At 42.2% G+C, this 19,419-nt stretch overlaps 1 protein-coding gene across 4 annotated transcripts in view; it reads left to right on the top strand.

The window, feature by feature from the left end:
* Window positions 1-19,419, top strand: part of Eif4e (eukaryotic translation initiation factor 4E) — a 33,430-nt gene that overhangs the window by 227 nt on the left and 13,784 nt on the right. The window contains exons 2-3 of one of the 4 annotated variants that reach the window (XM_027395822.2): window positions 212-258; window positions 18,190-18,296. In XM_027395822.2, the coding sequence (XP_027251623.1) occupies window positions 241-258; window positions 18,190-18,296 (125 nt within the window). In that variant the 5' untranslated portion in view covers window positions 212-240. Of the gene's footprint in view, window positions 1-211; window positions 259-2,848; window positions 2,867-3,250; window positions 3,296-9,602; window positions 9,623-18,189; window positions 18,297-19,419 lie in introns of those variants that run through there. The other 3 variants (XM_035450384.1, XM_035450383.1, XM_027395821.2) reach the window with 3 other exon arrangements.

Here is a 19,419-nt window from a genome sequence, read left to right as displayed (position 1 = left end):
CTTAAGAAAAAAAAAAAAAAAAAAAAGAGAGGGAGAGAGAGAGAGGGGGAGAGAGAGAGAGAGAGACTCCACTTCCCAGAAGCCTCTCGGTCCCCACGCAGCTGCAGTCTTGCGCAGGCGCCGCCAGGGCCAAACGGACGCGTCCGTCACGTGGGCAGGAGCCGGCCAATCCGGTTTGAATCTCATTTTTTTCCTCTCGCCCCCCCTTCAGGAGCGGTTGTGCGATCAGATCGATCTAAGATGGCGACTGTGGAACCGGTGAGTATTGCCTTCGGCCCCCACCCCCGAGGTCCCCGCGCTCCGGCTCCCTCCGCTCAGGGACTCCCCGCGGGGCGGCGTTCCCGGCGCGCACGCCGCCGCCGGCCGTGCCCGGCCCCCGTCCCCCCGGCCTGACCTTCCGCGGGCAGCCCGGGCGCCGGGAGGCTGGCGGCGGCAGCGTGGAGCGCACACGCCGTGCGGGGGGCCCGGGCACCGGGGCGGTGGGGGAGGGGCGCCGCGCGGCCCGAGCTGCGGCCGGCGGAGGGCGGCTCGGGGGGCGGGCGGGCGGCTCGGGCGGGCGGGCGGGCGGCGCGGGTCCGGGGCCGCGGGGCGGGCTCGGAGCGGGCACGGTGCTCGGAGGGGTGGGCGGGCGGGCGGTGAACCGGCCCGGAGCAGCCCGAGGGAGCCTGGGGCAGCTGCGCCTCCCCCGCCGCCGGGATCCTCGTGCGGGCCGCGCTCGCACGAGCCGCGGGGAGGAGGAGGAGGGAGGAGGAGGGGTGGGTTGGCGGAGCCGGTGGGCGCGCGGAGCCGGGCGGGCGGGAGCGAGAGAGGGGCGGGCGCGGCGGAGGGAGAGCCGCCGAGCTGCGGGGTGCAGTGGGGAGGACGCCCTGGGGCCGCGCCGCGCACCTCTCGGGGCCGGGGGAGGGGGCCGGCCGAGGTGACCACATTGTCCCGGCCCCTCCACACCGGGACTGGGCTGTCATGGAGGAGAGGAGGGGGAGGAGCGAGGCCTGCAGATCGCCGCCGCCGCCGCCGCCGCGGGTCGGCCACCCGGCCGGAGACCTGCGATTCACACGCGCCGGGCCGGGCTTCCATTCATTCATCTCTCTGGGCGCAGCGCGCACGCCTCCGACCCTACGACTCTGTAGATTCTTCTGCTCTGAGGCGACGTGACCGTCTGGAAGATCCCCAACGAACACACTAATATTGGAAATAGAAACTTTCGAGATTGTCTTTCCTTAAATTAAAACAAAACAAAAAACAAGCACGAGGGCAGCAGCGCGTGTCTGGCTCGCATGTGGAAGTCGGAGGACAGCGTTTGGAGTCCGGCCTCTCAGTACTGCTTTAACGTTTGATTTTTTTTTTTTTTTCCCTCCTTCCCACCCTACACTGCTTTCCTCTTCATTAAAGCACTATTCCGAAATTGATTGAAGCAAGATGCTCACCGAGCAACGTGTTGGTAGCTACCCCGAAGGCAGAAGAGTGGTTTTTTATGTTTTTTTTTTTTTTTTTGGTCATGCTTTGGGTTTACCAACAGCTGGGTCACTGGCCATGCATCCCAGATTATTTTTTTAAGAAATGTCACACCTGTGTGATTAAGATCTCAGGTGGTTAAAGGTGTAGACTAGCAACCAGAAGAAACCTTTGACACAGGAACGCTTGTAGACTACCTTGGCCAGATATTTTTAAAATTTTAAAAACTCACCTATGGACTGAAGAATTTTGATTAGTTTGCAAAACAAACTTATCTTGGCAGAATTCAAGGCAACTTTTTTTTTCTTTTTGGCGTGATTTACTTGTTCTTTATTGGCATCAGTTTTCCTGGCAATTTGGTTGTCTGCAAAACTGCCTCATAAGTTGTTAGTGAAGTTAACTGACTTTAGAATATCAGTATTATGTAAGAACAAGAGGGAAGCATTTAAATTTAACGTAAACTCTCTTGACAAGTTCTGGTATCTACTTCTGAGTCTTATACTTTTCTCTACCAGTATTAGGGGAAAATAGTATGGGCAGTAATAGAGGCAAAACTGAAAAAGACCCTAAGCAATAAAACAGTAATATGTTCTATGATATTTCAGTTACATTCAAGTCTTGGATTGTGTTAAAACCACAACTTAGTGTCTTTAGAGTTTGTTCTAAGTCAGTTCTGAGTTGTTGATATGTTTAAGGTGGGGTACCAAGTGAGGTTTAGAATACAGAGTTGTACAAAATGTGGTCTGTACTTGTTCCTTAGGAGCCTGGTTTGGGTCAGAGTTGAAATATTCCTAGTGATAACTCTGTTGTGAAAGTTGCATTGAAGCTAGTTGGAGATAGTGTGCAGAGTGGCATTGAGGTACTTGTTTTTCTTTTTGTAACACCCCTGCCTTTAGACTACTCATGGTATTTTTAATATTTTTGAGATTTGCTTTTGGAGCCCAGCCTTGGTGGTGCATGCCTTTAATCCCAGCACTTTGGAAGCAGAGGCAGGTGGATTTTGAGTTCCAGGACAGCCAGGGCTACACAGAGAAACCCTCTCCTGAAAAACAAAGCAAATAAACAACAACAACAGATTTGGTTTTGGTGCTTGATTTTCAGCTCAGAGCCTGGTGTACACTAAGTTCATTCTGCTACTAAACTACGCTGGTGCTTCTTCAGTTTCAGATCTTTTTATTTTTTTTAAAGCAGCTGTTATATTTTACTATTGGACTGCAGTTGAGGAACTGTGTTAAAGCTTGTAAAAGTCTTACTTGGTTATTGCTGTGTGTGTTTCTTTAGTTTTTTTTTTTTTTGTAGTGTGTTGAATTGTAAGCACCTGGAGCAGTGTGGTTCTCAGCTTGTAGTCCTGACCCCTTTTGGGGGATTAACAACCCTTTCAACAGGGGTCAGCTAAGAACATCTGAAAACACAGGTATTTACATTTCTACTCATAAAAGCAAAATCACAATTATGAAGTAGCATCAAAAGTAATGTTATGGTTGGGGTCACCACAGCATGAGGAACTGTATTAAAGGGTTGCAGGATTAGGAAAGTTGAGAGCAACTTACTTAGTCATGAGTAGGTGATACTTCTCTCCTTACATATCCAACCTTTTATAAGTATTTGTCAGTATTTCCAGTAATCTATGGAAAATCCATAAATGATCATTTTCTTTTTTGTTTGTTTTTCTAGACAGGGTTTCTCTGTGTAGCTTTGGTTCCTATCCTGGCAATCACTCTGGAGACCAGGCTGGCCTCGAACTCACAGAGATCCACCTGCCTCTGCCTTCCGAGTGCTGGGATTAAAGGTGTTCGTCACCAACGCCCCTCGAATGATCAGTCATTTTCAATCAGTGTTTGAGGTTAGTTATGCAAGTAATGGCTTACAGATAGAGATTGAGACGTTCAAAGGGGAAATATATTGCTTTACAGAACCTGTGGAAAATGGTTGCTCCTCTTAGTTTGGAATTGAGGAAAGTCAAAATTAGACTTAGTGAAAATGGTAGACCATGTCCTTGATGGTATTCTATGGGTTCTTCCTTTTAGATAGCTTACTTTTCTTCTGCTGTTTTTCCTGTTATTTAAAAAATGTGTTTTTTTGTGTGTCTGTGTGTAGGTCTGGAACTTGTGTCTGTCTGTCTGTCTGTCTGTCTGTCTGTCTGTCTGTCTTGGAACTCCATAGATCAAAGCTGGGAGTTCTGCCTTTTTAGCATTGGGATATATACAGGTGCACAACATCACACCTAGTCCAGATATTTCCTCTCTTTATACTTAGCCTTGCTTTTAAAATAAGACTGGCAAACATGGAGAAGCCAGCTGTGGTGGTGCATGCCTGTAACCTGAGGACTCACTCAGAAGTGGAGGCAAGAGAACTGTGAATTGGAGCACAGCCTGGCCTACATGTCATACCTTGTCTTAAAGCAAAATAAAGTCTAAGAGAAAAGGTCCACTGAGATAGATAGCTTAGGGGCAAGGGTGTTTGCTGCCAAACTTGAGGGTCTGAGTTGGAGACTAGAACCCTCAGGTTGCAAACAGGACCTCTTGCAAATTGTCCTCTGATCTCCAAGTCCACACCAAGGCAAGTGCACACACATAGAGAAATAAATAAGTAAATATATGTGTGAAAAGCTTAAAAAAAAAACAAGGAAAAGCACTAAAAGTTATAAAATGTATCAACCGAAAAGCTGTTTATTGGTAAGCAGATTGACAATTTTTTTTTTTAATTGAGAACTCATTTTTTGTAATTTATTTATTTATATTTTGTGTGCATTGGTATTTTGCCTGTATGTATGTCTGTGTGGGAGGGTATCAGATCCCTGGAACAGGAGTTAGACAGTTGTGAGCTGCCATATGGGTGTTGGGAATTGAACTCAGGTCCTCTGGAAGAACATCCAGTGTTTTTAACCACTGAGCTGTCTCTCTAGCCCTAAAAGTTAAATCCATGCTTCATTTCATTTTATTCATTTAATGTGCATTGATTGGTGTTTTGCCTGTGTAAGGGTGTCAGGTCCCCTGGACCTGGAATTACAGACAGTTGTGAGTTGCCGTGTGGGAAATTGAACCGTTTCCTCTGGAATAGCAGCCAGTGCTCTTAACCACTGAACCATTTCTCCAGCAGGAACTCATTTTATTAGTAACTTTGTTTAGTTATTTCACATTTCACTTCACTTTATACTCTGAATCTGTGTGATTGTTTGACTTAGAAAAACGAAATGTGGATATACACTTTATGCATCATAGTTACATAGAATCAATTAAAATTTTTCAGATTGGCTTAATCCAGATTGAACAGAAAGTCCTGAGCAATAGCACTTTCATGACACACTTAATTTCTAAGACTGTGGCTCACAACTGGGGGGTGAAAACCCTTTCACAGGGGTTGCCTAAGACCACCAGAAACATATTTATGTTGTAATTCCTAGAGTAGTAGAATAACAGTTATGAAGTAGAAACAACAATAACTTCATGGCTGGGGGTCACCACAGCTTGAACTGTATTGGTGGGTCACAGCATTGGAAGGTTGAAAAACCACTGTTCTAGAAGGCTAAAACTATAAAGGTCAGTAGAAGTACCAGCAGCCCTCTTATAATAGGAGACATGTGCAATAGTTATCGTGTCAATAGTCATTGCTCCTTTTCCTTCCCTGCCACACTGGAGACTCGATTCTGTTACATTATGAGTTGTGCGGTCTTTCTCAGGGAGATGACTGAGGAGTGGGATTAAGCATGGCTTATACAGTCTTGTTTAAATTTTCCTGGGAGTGGGGAACATTGAAATTTCTTAGTCCGGGTAAAAATGGGAATCAAATAGCTTAATTTTACCCTGATTTTTAAATGGAGTATTGGAGATGATATGTGTCACTTGTGTGGATCTAATGTTTGTACTCAATCAAGGTTCGGCACCTCTCTGCATGCGCACATCTTGTGCTGGAAAATTCTTGTCAGTCCTTGGCCATTATTAGCAAGCAATGTGAAATCTATGATCACAGCTCAGGTATTGTCGACTTTCCTGTTTTTACCAGAGTCTAGTCACATCTAGAGAAGAAAGGATTGCTTTTCATCTAAAAAAAAAAAAAAAGGTCATTTTTTTTTGTCTTACAGTCAGAAACAAGTAGTTGTCTCTGAATGTGTGTTCCTCTTTGTATATTGTAATTTTAAAAATACATTATTCCATGGAAATTGATGGGAGGCTTAGGTGGACTACAAGCCTGACTAGTATTTCCAGGAATGTGGATTTAGTGTTCTAAGCAAGTAATTTTTTAAAAAATGACCTTTCAGTCACCGCCTGTTTGTAACAACTGTTTGCTTTTGTAGCGACTATTTTTAATAGAGGCAGATCTTTATTAATTGCTAACTTAGTGTGTTGGGCCTCAGAGTAAGTATTTTATATATATTCATTTATTGCTTGCAGCAGTTCTGTTAGATGAGTGGAGTTATTCTTAATTCACAGATGAGGAAACCTTTAAGGCAGCCGAGTTCTGGCTGTGCTTGTAAGCATCACACTGCTATCTGCTGGGCATGGAGGGTAACTTGAGAAAGGGAGCTTAGTGTTGATAAGCTTTCTAGGGCTTTGTTTCAGCTCTAAGATTTGTGCAGACAGACTTTAAGACGATGCTTACACACGTGACCATGTTGAATTAAAGCATAGACTTTTAATAGCTTGCAGATAGCTTATGCCTCATAGGCAGTGGTGTATTTGCATGGTACTTAATACACCCTGCTATGAACTTGGGATAATGTATCTAGCAGAACACAAATACCACAACAAGATCCATACTGGGTTGTTTAGGGAATGAAAAAATTGTGTCATTTTTAGAATAGGAGCTGCTTCTTACCTTGAATATCTTTTGTTGAGTTTGTTGATAACAAACCCACAAATACAGAAAGCTCATTGTGTAATAGTCATTTGTTTTAGTACTTGGTCTAGAACTTTGTAGGTAGATTTCAAAAGACATCAAGTGATCACTTCCCTTCTCCTGACTTCTTTTTTGCCACTTAGGATATTTTGCTAGTGGAAAGTTTCAGTGAATTTAAAAAAATATTGCTGGGCAATGGTGGAGTGTGCTTTTTAATCTCAGGACTTGGGAGGCAGAGGAGAGAGGCCGGCGGATCTCTGTGAGTTCAAGGTCAGCGTGGTCTGCAGAGTGAGTTCTAGGGCAGCCAGGGCTAAACTGAGAGACCCTATCTCAAACAAAAGTAAATAAATAAAATAAAAATTGAATTAATGTGAAACATTAAATACATTGACTGTAATTGGCTAAGTCCTGTCTTTTGCTATCATTTTTTTATTTTATTACTTACATATGTGTCTGTATGTCATGTGTATGTGGGTGCCTGTGGGTGTTGGGTTCTGCTATGGGAATTTATTCTGCCAGTACCTTTGGGGTACCAGCCTTAGGGAATGGCTTCTTGTCTTCAGACATGAGAGAGGCAGAGGTCTCATATTCTCTTGGGTCGTGAATACTGGGTCAGGTGGCTTGAGGCAGCATGTGGCCGGTTCCCAGCTTCCTTGCGCAGAGCAGAGAGATTTTGCAACTGGTTATACCTTGTCCAGTACCCATGAGTCCTTTTCCCCATAACATCCTTTAATATATATGCAAATATATCTATCTTTGTGGTCCTCATAACAGGATTGTCTGGAATTGGAGTTACAGGTGGTTGTGAAGCACCATGTGGGTGCTGAAAATTGAACCTGGATCCTCTACAAGAGCAACAAGTACTCTTAACCACTAAGACAACACACACACACACACACACACACACACACACACACACACACACACACACACACACACACACACACACACACACACACACACACACACACCACCTTTTTGAGACAAGGTTTCACTGTATCTCTGACTGGCCCAGAACTCAGAGATCCACATGCTTTTGCCTCTTCAGTGCTGAGATTAAAGGTGTGCACCACTGTGCCTGGCTTTGCTTTTACTGTTGTAAAAAAGAACTGTTGCCTATTCCCCCAGATTCAGTATAAATATTACTTTTTGTCTTGTTTTCTAGTAATATTTATTACGTTTACTCAGTGAGGGGACATGTGCTAACGGGGGTCATGTTGAGGTCAGAGGACAGAGGTGGGAAGTGTCTCTACCATGTGGGTTATATGTGTTTTGTATTTGGTTTAATTTTGAAAGTACAAAGGTCCAATTTGGCTGGATAAATTATTTAAATTTAGTGTATGAAATTGATATTCTCTGAGCTAAAAAATTAATGGAAATTATATATATATATGTCTATATATAAATCCATAATAAATACATACGGCTTAGAGTAATAATACATATGTACATATATTTGGTACCTATCACTAAGGAGATCAACTTTCTTTTTACTCTACCATCATATGCTTACTTTAAAAAGGCCTTTTAATGTATTTTATTTTTATTTTTGTGTGTGGGAGTGGGGCCAGAGGAGGCCAGAAAAAGGCATTGGATTCCCTGGAGCTGGAATAACAGGTGGTTAGGAGGCACCATGTGGGTGTTGGGAATTGAACCTGGGTCCTCTGGAAGAGCAGCAAGTGCTCTTAACTGCTGAGCCATCGCTCCAGTTCCATATTCTTATTTCTTGTCTGTCTACCTACTATCCTGACATGTGTCAGTTGTTCCTCTCTTTTCTTACTATAGATTTTTATTTTTGAGACAGGTTCTCTCTGTAACAGTCCTGGCAATCCTGAAACTTACTTTGTAGACCAGGCTGTCCTCGCACTCACAGGGATCTGCCTGCATCTGCCTCCCGAGCACTAGGATGAAGGCATGTGCCACACTGTCCTGTGATTTTTATTATTTTTTAGTTAAACTTTTCATACAGTATGTTTTGATTATTTTTCTCTCTTCTAGTCTTCCCAGAGATTCTCCCCACCTCCCTACCCATACAACTTTGTTCTTTAAAACTCGCACCAAAATGAAAATCAAAACAAGCAAAAGATCCTCCCTCAAAAAAAAAAAGCCTAAACAAAGCAAAAGGAAAGAAAATTTTCACAAAAATACCACTGAGTTGTCTTGTGTTGGTCAACTAATCCGGGGCATGAGTCCTGCCCGGAGTAATACGCCCGGTGACATTCAGTTGGAGAAAACTGATTTTCCCGTTGTCAAAGGGTTGCAGAGAGTTTCTTGGCTAGTGGTAGGAGCCGATGTATACTGCTCCCTGTTAGTGCTGAGACCCTGTCTAGCTTAACAATGCAGACCTTGTTCATGCTTGCCACACTCAGGCGTGCATCTGTTCATTTGTGCATCAATTCTGTTGTATCTTGAAGACACTTTCCTCCCTCCCTGAGCCGTGTTGGGAGGGCTTTAATGAGGACGTCCTGTTCAGGACGGTGCTCCACAAGTTTCTAGCTTTTTTGTAAACTGTCCAGTTGCAGGTTTCTGTTGATTTTCACCTACTGCAAGAAGTGTCTTTGATGTGGGTTGAATCCGGCACTGGTCTTTTGATAGCATGCAGAGTACATTCCAGTGCCCTGGTGTTAGTCAGTATGGGTGCTGCTTTGGTTAGGAACCAGCTGGATTTTTGTGTTCAGTGACTTGAGTGTTGGCTTCAGCAGTAGGTTGTGAGGGCAACCAATAGCCTTGGCAAGAGCCTGTAATGTTTGGGGTGGGAGGTAAGTGTGTAGGAATTCCTTTGGCCAATGGCTCAACAGATATAGCCCATTCTTGGGTACCAGAGGTTTTACTTAGTGGAATAAAATAATTAGTTTGAGTATTGTCTTCCCTCTTATTTTATTCCCCTTTTTGGGGGTGGGGGGTGTTTTGAAACAAGGTTTCCCCATGTAGCCCTGACTTTTGAAACTCACTTTGTAGACCAGGCTGGCTTCAAATTCAGAGACCTCCTGCCTCTGCCGCTCAAGGGTTGGGATTAAGGGCATGTGCCACCACCTCCCAGCCCCACATTTACTTGTTTATTCCTTCATTTATTTATCTAATTATTTAATAGCAAGCTCTGTTTTACATTAATATTAATGAAATTGGAGGTTGAGTCTAAGGTACTTGTTGAGTAGGTAAGAGGTCTATCTGAGTTTTGTTTTTATTTTGAAACAGGGTCTGAGATGCTTCTGGCTGGCCTTGAACTTGTCATCGCCTTTCAGCTTCTGGAATTACAGGCCTGCAACACCAGACCTGACTTACTGTTTAGCTTTGGGGACAAAAACACCACAACAAAATCCTGAAAACCTACATGGTGTGTAAGATAATGATATGGTGCTGCCATTGCTGGGTAGAAGTTTTGAAAAAAAATTTTTTTGAGTATAATTTTGGACTTGTAGTCTAGCTTCAGCTGCTAGAATTTGTAGCATAGGTCTTCTTGGAGAAGCCAGTGAGTAAACTTGTGAGCATGTCCTGAGAAGGTAGGACGGACATTACTGTTTGTCTTATTGGCCAGGCAAAGACTTGGATAATAGAGACTAGTCTGTAGGAGTGGGCCATTCTTACTTGTTTTAAGATTAGATTAGAGCTAGGTTGTTTGGTCTAAATGTACAGGCCAGGGGAACAGAAAGGAAAAACTTCATTAATGTGGTCAGAAGGAGTAATTTATAAATTAAGATCAGGGCCAGACATACCACAACAGTTGGTGTGTTTTTAGTTTATATTTTGCACTGCTGTTATCTTAACCCAGGGCCCTATGGATGCTAGGCAAGAGCTCCACCATTGAACTGGTATTTTGCTTGTGTTTATTAGATAATATGATGTAATGGGCATGTTGGCATTATAGCTCATCAATCACATTGCTTGTCATTTTCACCTAAATCACTCCTGCTTTCTGTTACCTAGTGTGCTGTGTTTTGTGTTCCTGGTTCCCTTCCGACTTGTGTGACTTGGATTGGTCTCTTTGCTGTGTCCTGTTGTCTTTTTTCCTGTTTGGTTTCTTGTCTCACTTTGTTAGACATGGGATGAGGGAAATGGGAGTCATTTCTTTGGTGCTATAGCCATTGAGATTTCCTGTGCTCCAGTATATAATCCTGCTTCCCCCCACCCCCATGATCATGCAGACAATTCTATTGAGTCATAAAACATTAGGCAGACCAAAAAAAAAAAAAAAAATAGGAGGGAGACTTGGGAGAACAGATTGTTCTTTGGGAGTGGGAGGTAAGAGAGGACACTGGGGATGAAAATATCTATATTCGTGTATGAAATTGTCAGAATAAGTAAATAAGTGTACATGGAAATTAAATGGTTTTTGAGATAACTTGATAACTAACCAATATTAGCCTGCATTGGTATTTTGAGTAATTTGAAGCCATTCTATGGTCAGCTTCTGTTGTAGGTCTTCATTCATTGTTTTACTGTGATGGCTTGTTTTCCTTTTGTCCCTTTCATCCATTGTGCTGGTGCTTTCTGGACTTTTATAATTTTATTTACTTATTGAAATATTTTCCTTTGTAATTCTTAATTAGTTGACTATTTCACTGTGCCTCTGTTGGTGTCGTGAGGGTGGTAGCCAACAACATTGTAGCACAGACTTTGTAGTGGCTCCAGAAAGTTCTCTGAGGCATCTTTGTTGATAAGGGTGCCTTTAATCTCAGCATTTGGAAGGCAGAGGCAGGTGGATCTCTGAGTTCTGAGTTCAAGACCAGCCAAGTTTTCAAAGTGGGAAGAAAAACATTGACATTAGAGTCATTTGAGTGTGGTGATCATGCTGTATATGTTTCCAAACAAATCACCGGCATTTTTTCCTTCAGGTAGCCAACTTGCCATGTGCATGATTAGGCTGGGATGCTCTGATTGAAGCATTTGAGGGTAGAGAGAACTATTGAGTCAAGGACTAACTTAAAGAGCATGCTCCAGGCAGGTTAGGGCACTCCTCCTAATGATGTTGCTGAGATATAAATGCTGATGATTCAGCTTATGCAATTTAAATTTATGTTTCCTTATGGTAAAATTGAAAGGACCAGCCGGACCACCTTAGAGTTTGGAAATCCTGTTTGGTCTGCTTCATTTACTCATCTGCTGGCTTTTCAAAGTCAAAGCACCCAACAGAACTGCTGACTAATTGCAGTTGTCAGTTGTTGATCAGTTGCATGACAGACTGTTGGATAACCACTAAAAACCCTCACAACTCTTTGTAAATGAAATTGATGCTTATAGGGAGTTTGAGGCACTTAAAATCCCTATTCTTAAAAAGTTTCAAACACGGGCTACAACTAGATCTGGGCTATAAGCTCCCCCTACATGGACCCTGCTTTGTAATATTTCTCCCCAGTCTATCAGAAATTGGTAGGTCTGGGATTGCATTTCATGTTATCAGAGGAAAGATGGTGTAGTGAAGGCAGAGCCTAGGAAATGGAAGCTGTTAGTTGCAGCATTGCTTGCAGCCACAGTAGGAGAGGTGAGTGAATATGCCACAATTCATTTTTGTCTCTGGTTCCTTTGATCTTTAATTTGGTGCTTGACTTCAATATCCATTATATCCCTTGTTAATAAATAGTTCGGCTCCATATTATGTTCTAGCCATTTGTTAATACAGAAAATGAGGCCCAAACTATTAAAACTTTAGAATAGAAAGGGGACTAGGAGTGTCTTCAGTGTTCTTGAGTATGCTGCAGTGACTTCATAGTGTTGTGTATCTACTCTCAGAAGGCTAAAGTGTTTTTTTCTTTCTACTGGCTACCCAGAAGCATTGAGTACACCTGATGCAGGGAGAAGAGGAAAACAGAATGTGTATAGCATTTCTTTTCCTGTTGTAAAAATCATAGCATACCTAGGAAAGTCTCCAGCCACATAATATACCTCAGATACTTGTAGAATGGAAAGCCATGCAACCATAGTTTATAGTTTCTCAGTTTTCCTATGTATCCCTGGCTGCCCTGTAGACCAGCTTGCCTCTTAACTCACAGACCTGTCTCCTCTTTCTCCTATGTTCTGGGATTAAAGGCTTGTGCCACCAACACCATTTTTAAGAAATGTAAAAGAAGGGGCTGAAAAGGGTAAGGGTAGACTGCTCTTCCAAAGTAACCGAATTTGGTTCCTAGCATCCACATTGATAACACACCCAGGAAGGAGCCATTGCCTGTGGCACATATGCGCGCACACACACACCCGTGTGTGTGTGTGTGTGTGTGTGTGTGTGTGTGTGTGTGTGTGTGTGTGTGTGTGTGTGTGTGTGTACTGGAACCATTCCAGATCAGTAAGGAAATGCAAGATCTGTAACAGAAATGCCCTTAGGTTATTCCCTGGTAAAGGGTACAGTCATTGTGGACTAAGTTGAAGGAGAACTTTTCATCTATTGATTCATCTAGTCCCAGTGGTGAATCCTCTTAGTAAGTGCTGCAGTGCCCATCTTTCAAGCCAAGGTTTTTCTGTGTAACAGCCCTGGCTGTCCTGGAACTGGCTCTGTAGACCAGACTGGCCTCAAACTCACAGAGATCTGCCTCTGGATTGCTAGGATTAAAGGTATGTACCACCACTGCCTGGCATGTGATGCCCATTTTTATGATGGGGAAAATGAGGCATGGAAAATTGTCATGCAAAGTTACACAGCATGAATGGCAAAACTGGGATTCCATTGTGGATAGTGGATAATATGGCTGTAGATGGGAACTGAAGCAAAAAAGCTTGTGTTTAAATCATTGACTGAAGTTAGGCTAAGTCTAGCACATCTGTCCCTGGCACTTGGATGGTAGAGGCTGGAGAATCGGGAATTCATGCTCATCTGCCCTCTGCTGTCTAATGTCTTTTGGGCCAGTTTGGCTATATGAAACCTTGCTTCCAAAAAAATGTACTGCTTTTATAAAATGATAAAAGCATATGATTGATTTGAGTAGATAGATAATTATTATCAAATGCTGTAAACATTCCCAAATATTTATTTTTATCTTACCTTTTTTTTTTTTTTTTCTTTTCCCAGTTTTTCGAGACAGGATTTCTCTGTCGTTTTGGAACCTGTCCTGGAAGTATCTCTTGTAGACCAGGCTGTCCTCGAACTCACAGAGATCCATCTGCCTCTGCCTCATGAGTGCTGGGATTGAAGGCATGCACCACCAATGCCTGGCTACATATTTTTATTTTTCAATAGCTTATCTTTCCCATAGACCATCACTAGTAGGTAGACCAGCAGTACTTTGTGTAGGCTGCACTTGGAGTTACTGCTTCAAATCTATATTAGTGCCAGGAGAGCTGTGTGCTAAACTGAAGGATTTTATATACTTCAAATGAAGATGAAGGGTTAAGTTATTTTTGGTGTGGAGGTAGTGGTAGACACAATGGAGTGTCTTGGAGGGCTAACCCTCATTTCCAGAGGAGATGATTAAATGCATCTTTGTATTGCAAGTTGGTGACAGATTTGAATATTTAAAACCACAAACAAGCATACCAAGGTTTTGGAAACTGATGAAAAATTGATGTGATCAGAGTAAGAAGTTAAAGTTTCATCACATTTATTATAGAAAATACCATAAACATGGGGTAGACCCAGGAAACACTCAGCCATATAATGTTAGGACTATGACACATTGGTAGTATTAACTTGTTGACATGTTCTAATTTTTACAGAATATTGAAAAAGGTGAGATTTTTTGTTTTGTTTTTGCAGCTAGTTAGATTTATCCTGCTCTTGCTCTGCTTTTTTCTTTCTTTTCAACTTTCTGCTGTTGGTACAATGGCTTACTGAACCTGGAATCTCTAAAGTATAGTACTGAACCCCTTATTTGACACATGTGACTTCAACTGATCTAAAATCAAGTTTACTCTTTTGCACTTGGACCGATGGTATTTCTCTCTTCCCTTACTTGCCATGGGCATTTAATCTGTCTGACCTGGTAGTTCATGGCTTCCACTGCTGAAATGTTGAGATGTTCTTTGGCTTGACATCTGCGACCTTCATAATCTCTGGAGCATACTGCCCAGTCTTCAGTTTCTTGGACCACCCTCACTTTGAGTACCTTGGATATGGTCTGGATAAACACAGGACCATCCTATGACTTTGCTCTTTCTTCTCTGGTCTAACTGTGAAATGTACTTTATACTGTGGCCTTTCAAGGTCAGGCTATCAGTTTAAAAATGTGTTAGATTATTTTGAGAATAGCCATAATCTATTGTTAGCCTTTACTTTTCTGTCCAAATGATTTGCAAACCTGAAAATCCTGGTAAAAAGTGGGCATTTAAGATGTGGTTGGGAAAGGCAGCCATGGTGCTGTACACTTGTATTCCTAGCACTCAGGATCATTGCCATCTACTACGTAGCCAGTTGGAAGCTGCATTGGTTTCTGAGACAGGGTTTCACAGACTTCCATAGACTGACCTCAAAATGGCTAGGCAGCATAGGCTAGCTTGGAACATTGAGTCTTAATTTAGCCTCCCTAAGTCCTTCAATTACAGATGCAAACCATTATGCCCATTTTAAGAAGTTTCTTTTTAAATGTAAAGATGTAATTCAGTTCTGCCATCTGTACTCTGTAAGAAACAACCTTAAAAGTCAGTGTATTTAGCTGTGTGTCAAGGCATATGATTGTAATCCTAGTACTCAAGATGCAGAAGTAAGCAGATCTCCTTCCTGTACAGCCAGGGCTACATAGTGTCTTAAAAATAAAATTAAGGGCTGCAAAGATGGTTGTGTAGTTAGGAGCATTGGCTGCTCTAGTAGATGACCTTGGATTGGTTCCCAGCTCCCATACCACCATCTAATTCTAGTTCTAGGAAGCCTGACTTCTGTGAACATGGCACACATACATATATACATGTGCCATGCAGGCTAAACACTCATACACATAAATTAAACACTTTCTAAAGTGAATAATTTGTATCTCAGTGGAAATTGTAGTTAAGACTTGGGTAACTTTTTTTTTTTCTTTAAGATTTTTTATTTATTTACTTATTATGTATACAGTCTTCTTCCTGCATGCCAGCAGAGGGCACCAATCTCATAACGGATGGTTGTGAGCCACCATGTGGTTGCTGGGAACTGAACTCAGGTCTTTAGAATTATCTCTTTACCATTAGTCACTTAAGAAAATTCTTTTTTTTTTTTTTTTTTTAAAATTTATGTATTTATTTGTTTTCAAGACAGGGTATCTCTGTAGTTTTGGAGCCTGTCCTGGAACTCACTTTGTAAACCAGTCTGGCCTGTAATTCAGATCTTCTTGCCTCTGCCTCAGGAGTGCTGGGACTAAAGGTGTGTGCCGCCACCGCCCCTCACAGCCAGTGCTCTTAACCACTGAGCTCTCTTTCTAGCCCCAGTGAGCTTAATTCTTAAGAGTGTATTATCCTCTCTGAAGAGTTCAGTTTTTGGTTTGTTTGTGTTTGTGATTTGCTTATTTTAAGACAGGGTTTCTCTATATAGCTCTGGTTGTCCTGGAACTCCCTCTGTAGACCAGGCTGGCCTCAGACTCGAACTTACTTGCTGCTGGGATTAAAGGCATGCAACCTCCTTTCCCCACCCCAGCTGAAGAGTGCAGTTTTATTTTTGGAGGCAGTTAATCCATAGATAGATGTCCTTGACACTATCAAGATTTGTTTTTAAGACTTAAACCATACTCGTAATGCCAAGATTTGGGGGTGGGGGTTTTTTGAGACAGGGTTTCTCTGTATAGCTTTGGAGCCTATCCTGGCACTCACTGGAAACTAGGCTGGCCTGGAACTCAACAGAGATCCGCCTGCCTCTGCCTCCCAAGTGCTGGGATTAAAGGCGTGTGCCACCAAGCCCTGTGATAGAGTGACTTCTATGTAGTTTTTTATATTTACTTATTTGTGTATATGTAGTGGGAACATGGATGTCAGGAGGAGAACTTGCAGGAACCAGTTGTCTCCTACCCGCCAAACTATCTGACCAGCCTCTTTACTTTTTTTTTTTTTTAAAGATTTTTATTTATTATGTATACAACATTCTGCTTCCATGTATATATCTGCACACCAGAAGAGGGCACCAGATCTCATAACGGATGGTTGTGAGCCACCATGTGGTTACTGGGAATTGAACTCAGGACCTCTGGAAGAGCAGGCAGTTCTCTTAACCCCTGAGCCATCTCTCCAGCCCCTCTTTACTTATTTTTAAATAGTTTTTGTTTATTCTTGTATTTAGTGTGTGTGTGTGTGTGTGTGTGTGTGTGTGTGTGTGTGTGTGTGTGTGTGTGTCTATGTCTATGCTTACACCCTTGTATCTCATACTCAAAGCTAGCTGGCCCACAACCTCTGGGTGGTCCTGTCTCTTGCTTCTCATCTGACCATAGTATTAAGATGCTTGCCAATGTGTCTGGGTAAGCATAAAGTTTCTGTACATGTTATAGGCTGATTTAAGAAAAAGTACCGTTTAAATTTAGTATTTATTGCTTCTAGTTGAGGTCTTTTAGAGCATACATATCTTTCTGGGTCAATTGAAAGCTGGTAGTTAGACTGGGTGTATAATTCAGTGTTGCTTTATACATACAAGGCCTTAGGCTTGATGCTCAATGCTGAAGAGTATATAAGTTCAATAAAAAATATTGTATTGTTGAAGTGCCTGTGTGCGTGCACATACATGTTCGGGCATTTGTTTTAGCTTCTAATGACTGACTTTGGCTATTTTAACTGTTAAGGTCAGTTTTTAGCAGGCTGAGGAACTGCAAAGGGCACAGTGGTGAATGCTTTAAATTATTCCCAGGCTCCTTTTCATAGTTGCAATGACAATATTAATTATGCCTTACCTGTTGAAAATTTTATCACGAAAAATAAAAGACCCAGAGATAGATATTGGGGTTCAGACTTGAAGCTGAAGATTAGAAAAACAAAACAGCCAAGCCATTAGCTGTTACCATTACCTCAGGTTGAATGGGCTGATCCTGCTGCCTTTCCTCAGCGTGACTGTAGAAGTCTGAATGTCTTCCTATCTTCCATGAGGCTGGAGAATGAATGCCTGATACTGAGACCTTGCTCCTGTCTTACATACCTCCCTAATGCTGGGATTAAAAGTGTGTGATCCCAGGTGCTGATATCATCTTTGTGTAAGCTGTTTCTCTTTAGGACTGGATCAATCTTGTGTAGATCTGGGTGGCCTTAGTTTCACAGATCATCTACCTTTAAAGATGTATACCACTACCTCCTAGCTTCTGGGATTAAAGGTGTGTGCCTGGCTTCTATGGCTTGTGGCTGACTTTGCTTTCTGAAACCACAGGCAAGCTTTAATAAATCATAAATAATATATTACCACAGAAAATTCCAAACAGCTGTTGTGTCAAGCAGTGAGTCTGACATGAATTTATGAAGGACTTCTGTACTGCTGGCTTGCTCACTTGAAATGCTGTTTTGTTTGTCTGTTTTTGTTTTTTTCTAATTGTTTTCATTGTATCAACATAGTTGTTATACTTGCAAAATAATAGTTTAAACCTTTCCACAGTCTACCTCCATAATATAGAGTACTGGTTTACCTTTCTTTTTGTGGACCTAGGAATTGAACACACTAAACCGCCCTTCTATAATATTTTAACATATTAAGAAAATTGGGCTATTTTTTTTTCTTTTTTGGTTTTGTTTTGTTTTTGTTTTTTGAGATGGATTCTCGAGCTAGCTTTGGAGGGGCCATTACCTTTATTTATAATCTTTGATGACCTAAAATGTGCAAATAGGGGGGGTGTATCTACAGTTTTATAAAAATCACTTAAATTTGAGAAGCCTTTCTGCTTTAATGAAGAGCTAAAGTGGTCTGGTTGTCCCAGGGGTTGGTCTGTAGTCAATCTTGTGAAATCATCTGCTCTTATTCGTTGTATCAAACTTGCTTATAGTATTGCTGTCCTGGTTTTGTTTAAAGTTTTTTTTAAATCCTACTTTATTATTTTCCACTAGGAAACCACCCCTACTACTAATCCCCCACCTGTGGAAGAGGAAAAAACAGAATCTAATCAGGAGGTTGCCAACCCAGAGCACTATATCAAACACCCTCTACAGAACAGGTAAGCTGCTTTCTGAGAGAGGTAAGAAGGGTGGTGCACAGCTAGGTTTCAACAGAAGGATGAGGTGTGCCTCCTTTTAGATGTATATGCTCAGGTGTCAGCCCACAAAGGATCTTCGCTGAGGAGAAGAGAAGCCTCTGAAGGATATGGTCATGAAGACAGGACAGTGGGGGGCCAAGGGATACAGGAGCAAGACTTACTCAAGGTGTCACAGTCTCCCTTGGGCTGCACACTGAAGTAACTCCTTGCTGACTTCAGCGAAGGCTTTTTGTAAAGTGTAGGTGAAGGAATGAGAGGTTGGAGCATTTGAAAAGTGGATAAGACATATTAGGAAGCAAGAATGGGAAACAAAGGCAGATTGAGAAAGGAGAGAGATGGGGTTTGTGAAGGCTAGAGGAGGTGGCCCATGCAGACCAGGTGGAGGAGGGAGGGGAACTAAGGCAAGTTTTCAAATGAGCGGTGTAACGGAAGATGGGTGGTGGTTTGTTATACCGTTCTCTAGCTTTACCTATGTTTCTGGTTTAGTTACTGGGTTTTCAGATTATGTAATGAAAAACATTTTTATTTTACTGATGGTGGGAAGAAAATGGAAACTTGAAATGTACATGAACCTGGAAAAAAGTAACACTGGAACTGACTTCTGAGGGTCGAGTTCCTTTCTGGTTTCCATATTTGTTTACCAAAAGCAGATCTTTTTTTTTTTTTTTTTTTTTTTAACTGAGTTTATTTGAAAGCCTGCCAGCCTGTTTGTAATTTATTGTCGTATTTCACCATCAAGGGGATAGCATAGTTTTTGCCCTTTTTATGGCATTTTAAAACCCTAACTCTAGGGGTTGATGCTCCATGGTTACAGGCATGAGCTGCTCCTGCAGAGGACTCAGATGGCTTTTCATGACCATCAGTAGCTCCAGTTTCAGGGCATCCAGTCCCACCTTCACTCGTCCATGGACATACACACAGGCCAACACACTCATGTGCATACACAGCTAACACTCCTTTTAGCTGTCTGAACCCAGTTACTGCTTTGCTGTCATTAGGAGGGGAGTAACCCAGCACACCAGACTGCTGAGAAATTTGAGACCATGCAAAAGTGTAAACAGATTTATTCAATCCTCGTGAGATC

The sequence above is a fragment of the Cricetulus griseus genome (genome assembly GCF_003668045.3).
Source record: "Cricetulus griseus strain 17A/GY chromosome 1 unlocalized genomic scaffold, alternate assembly CriGri-PICRH-1.0 chr1_0, whole genome shotgun sequence".
In the NCBI taxonomy this organism is placed as follows: Eukaryota; Metazoa; Chordata; class Mammalia; order Rodentia; family Cricetidae; genus Cricetulus; species Cricetulus griseus.
This window is presented reverse-complemented; position numbering and strand designations above follow the sequence as displayed.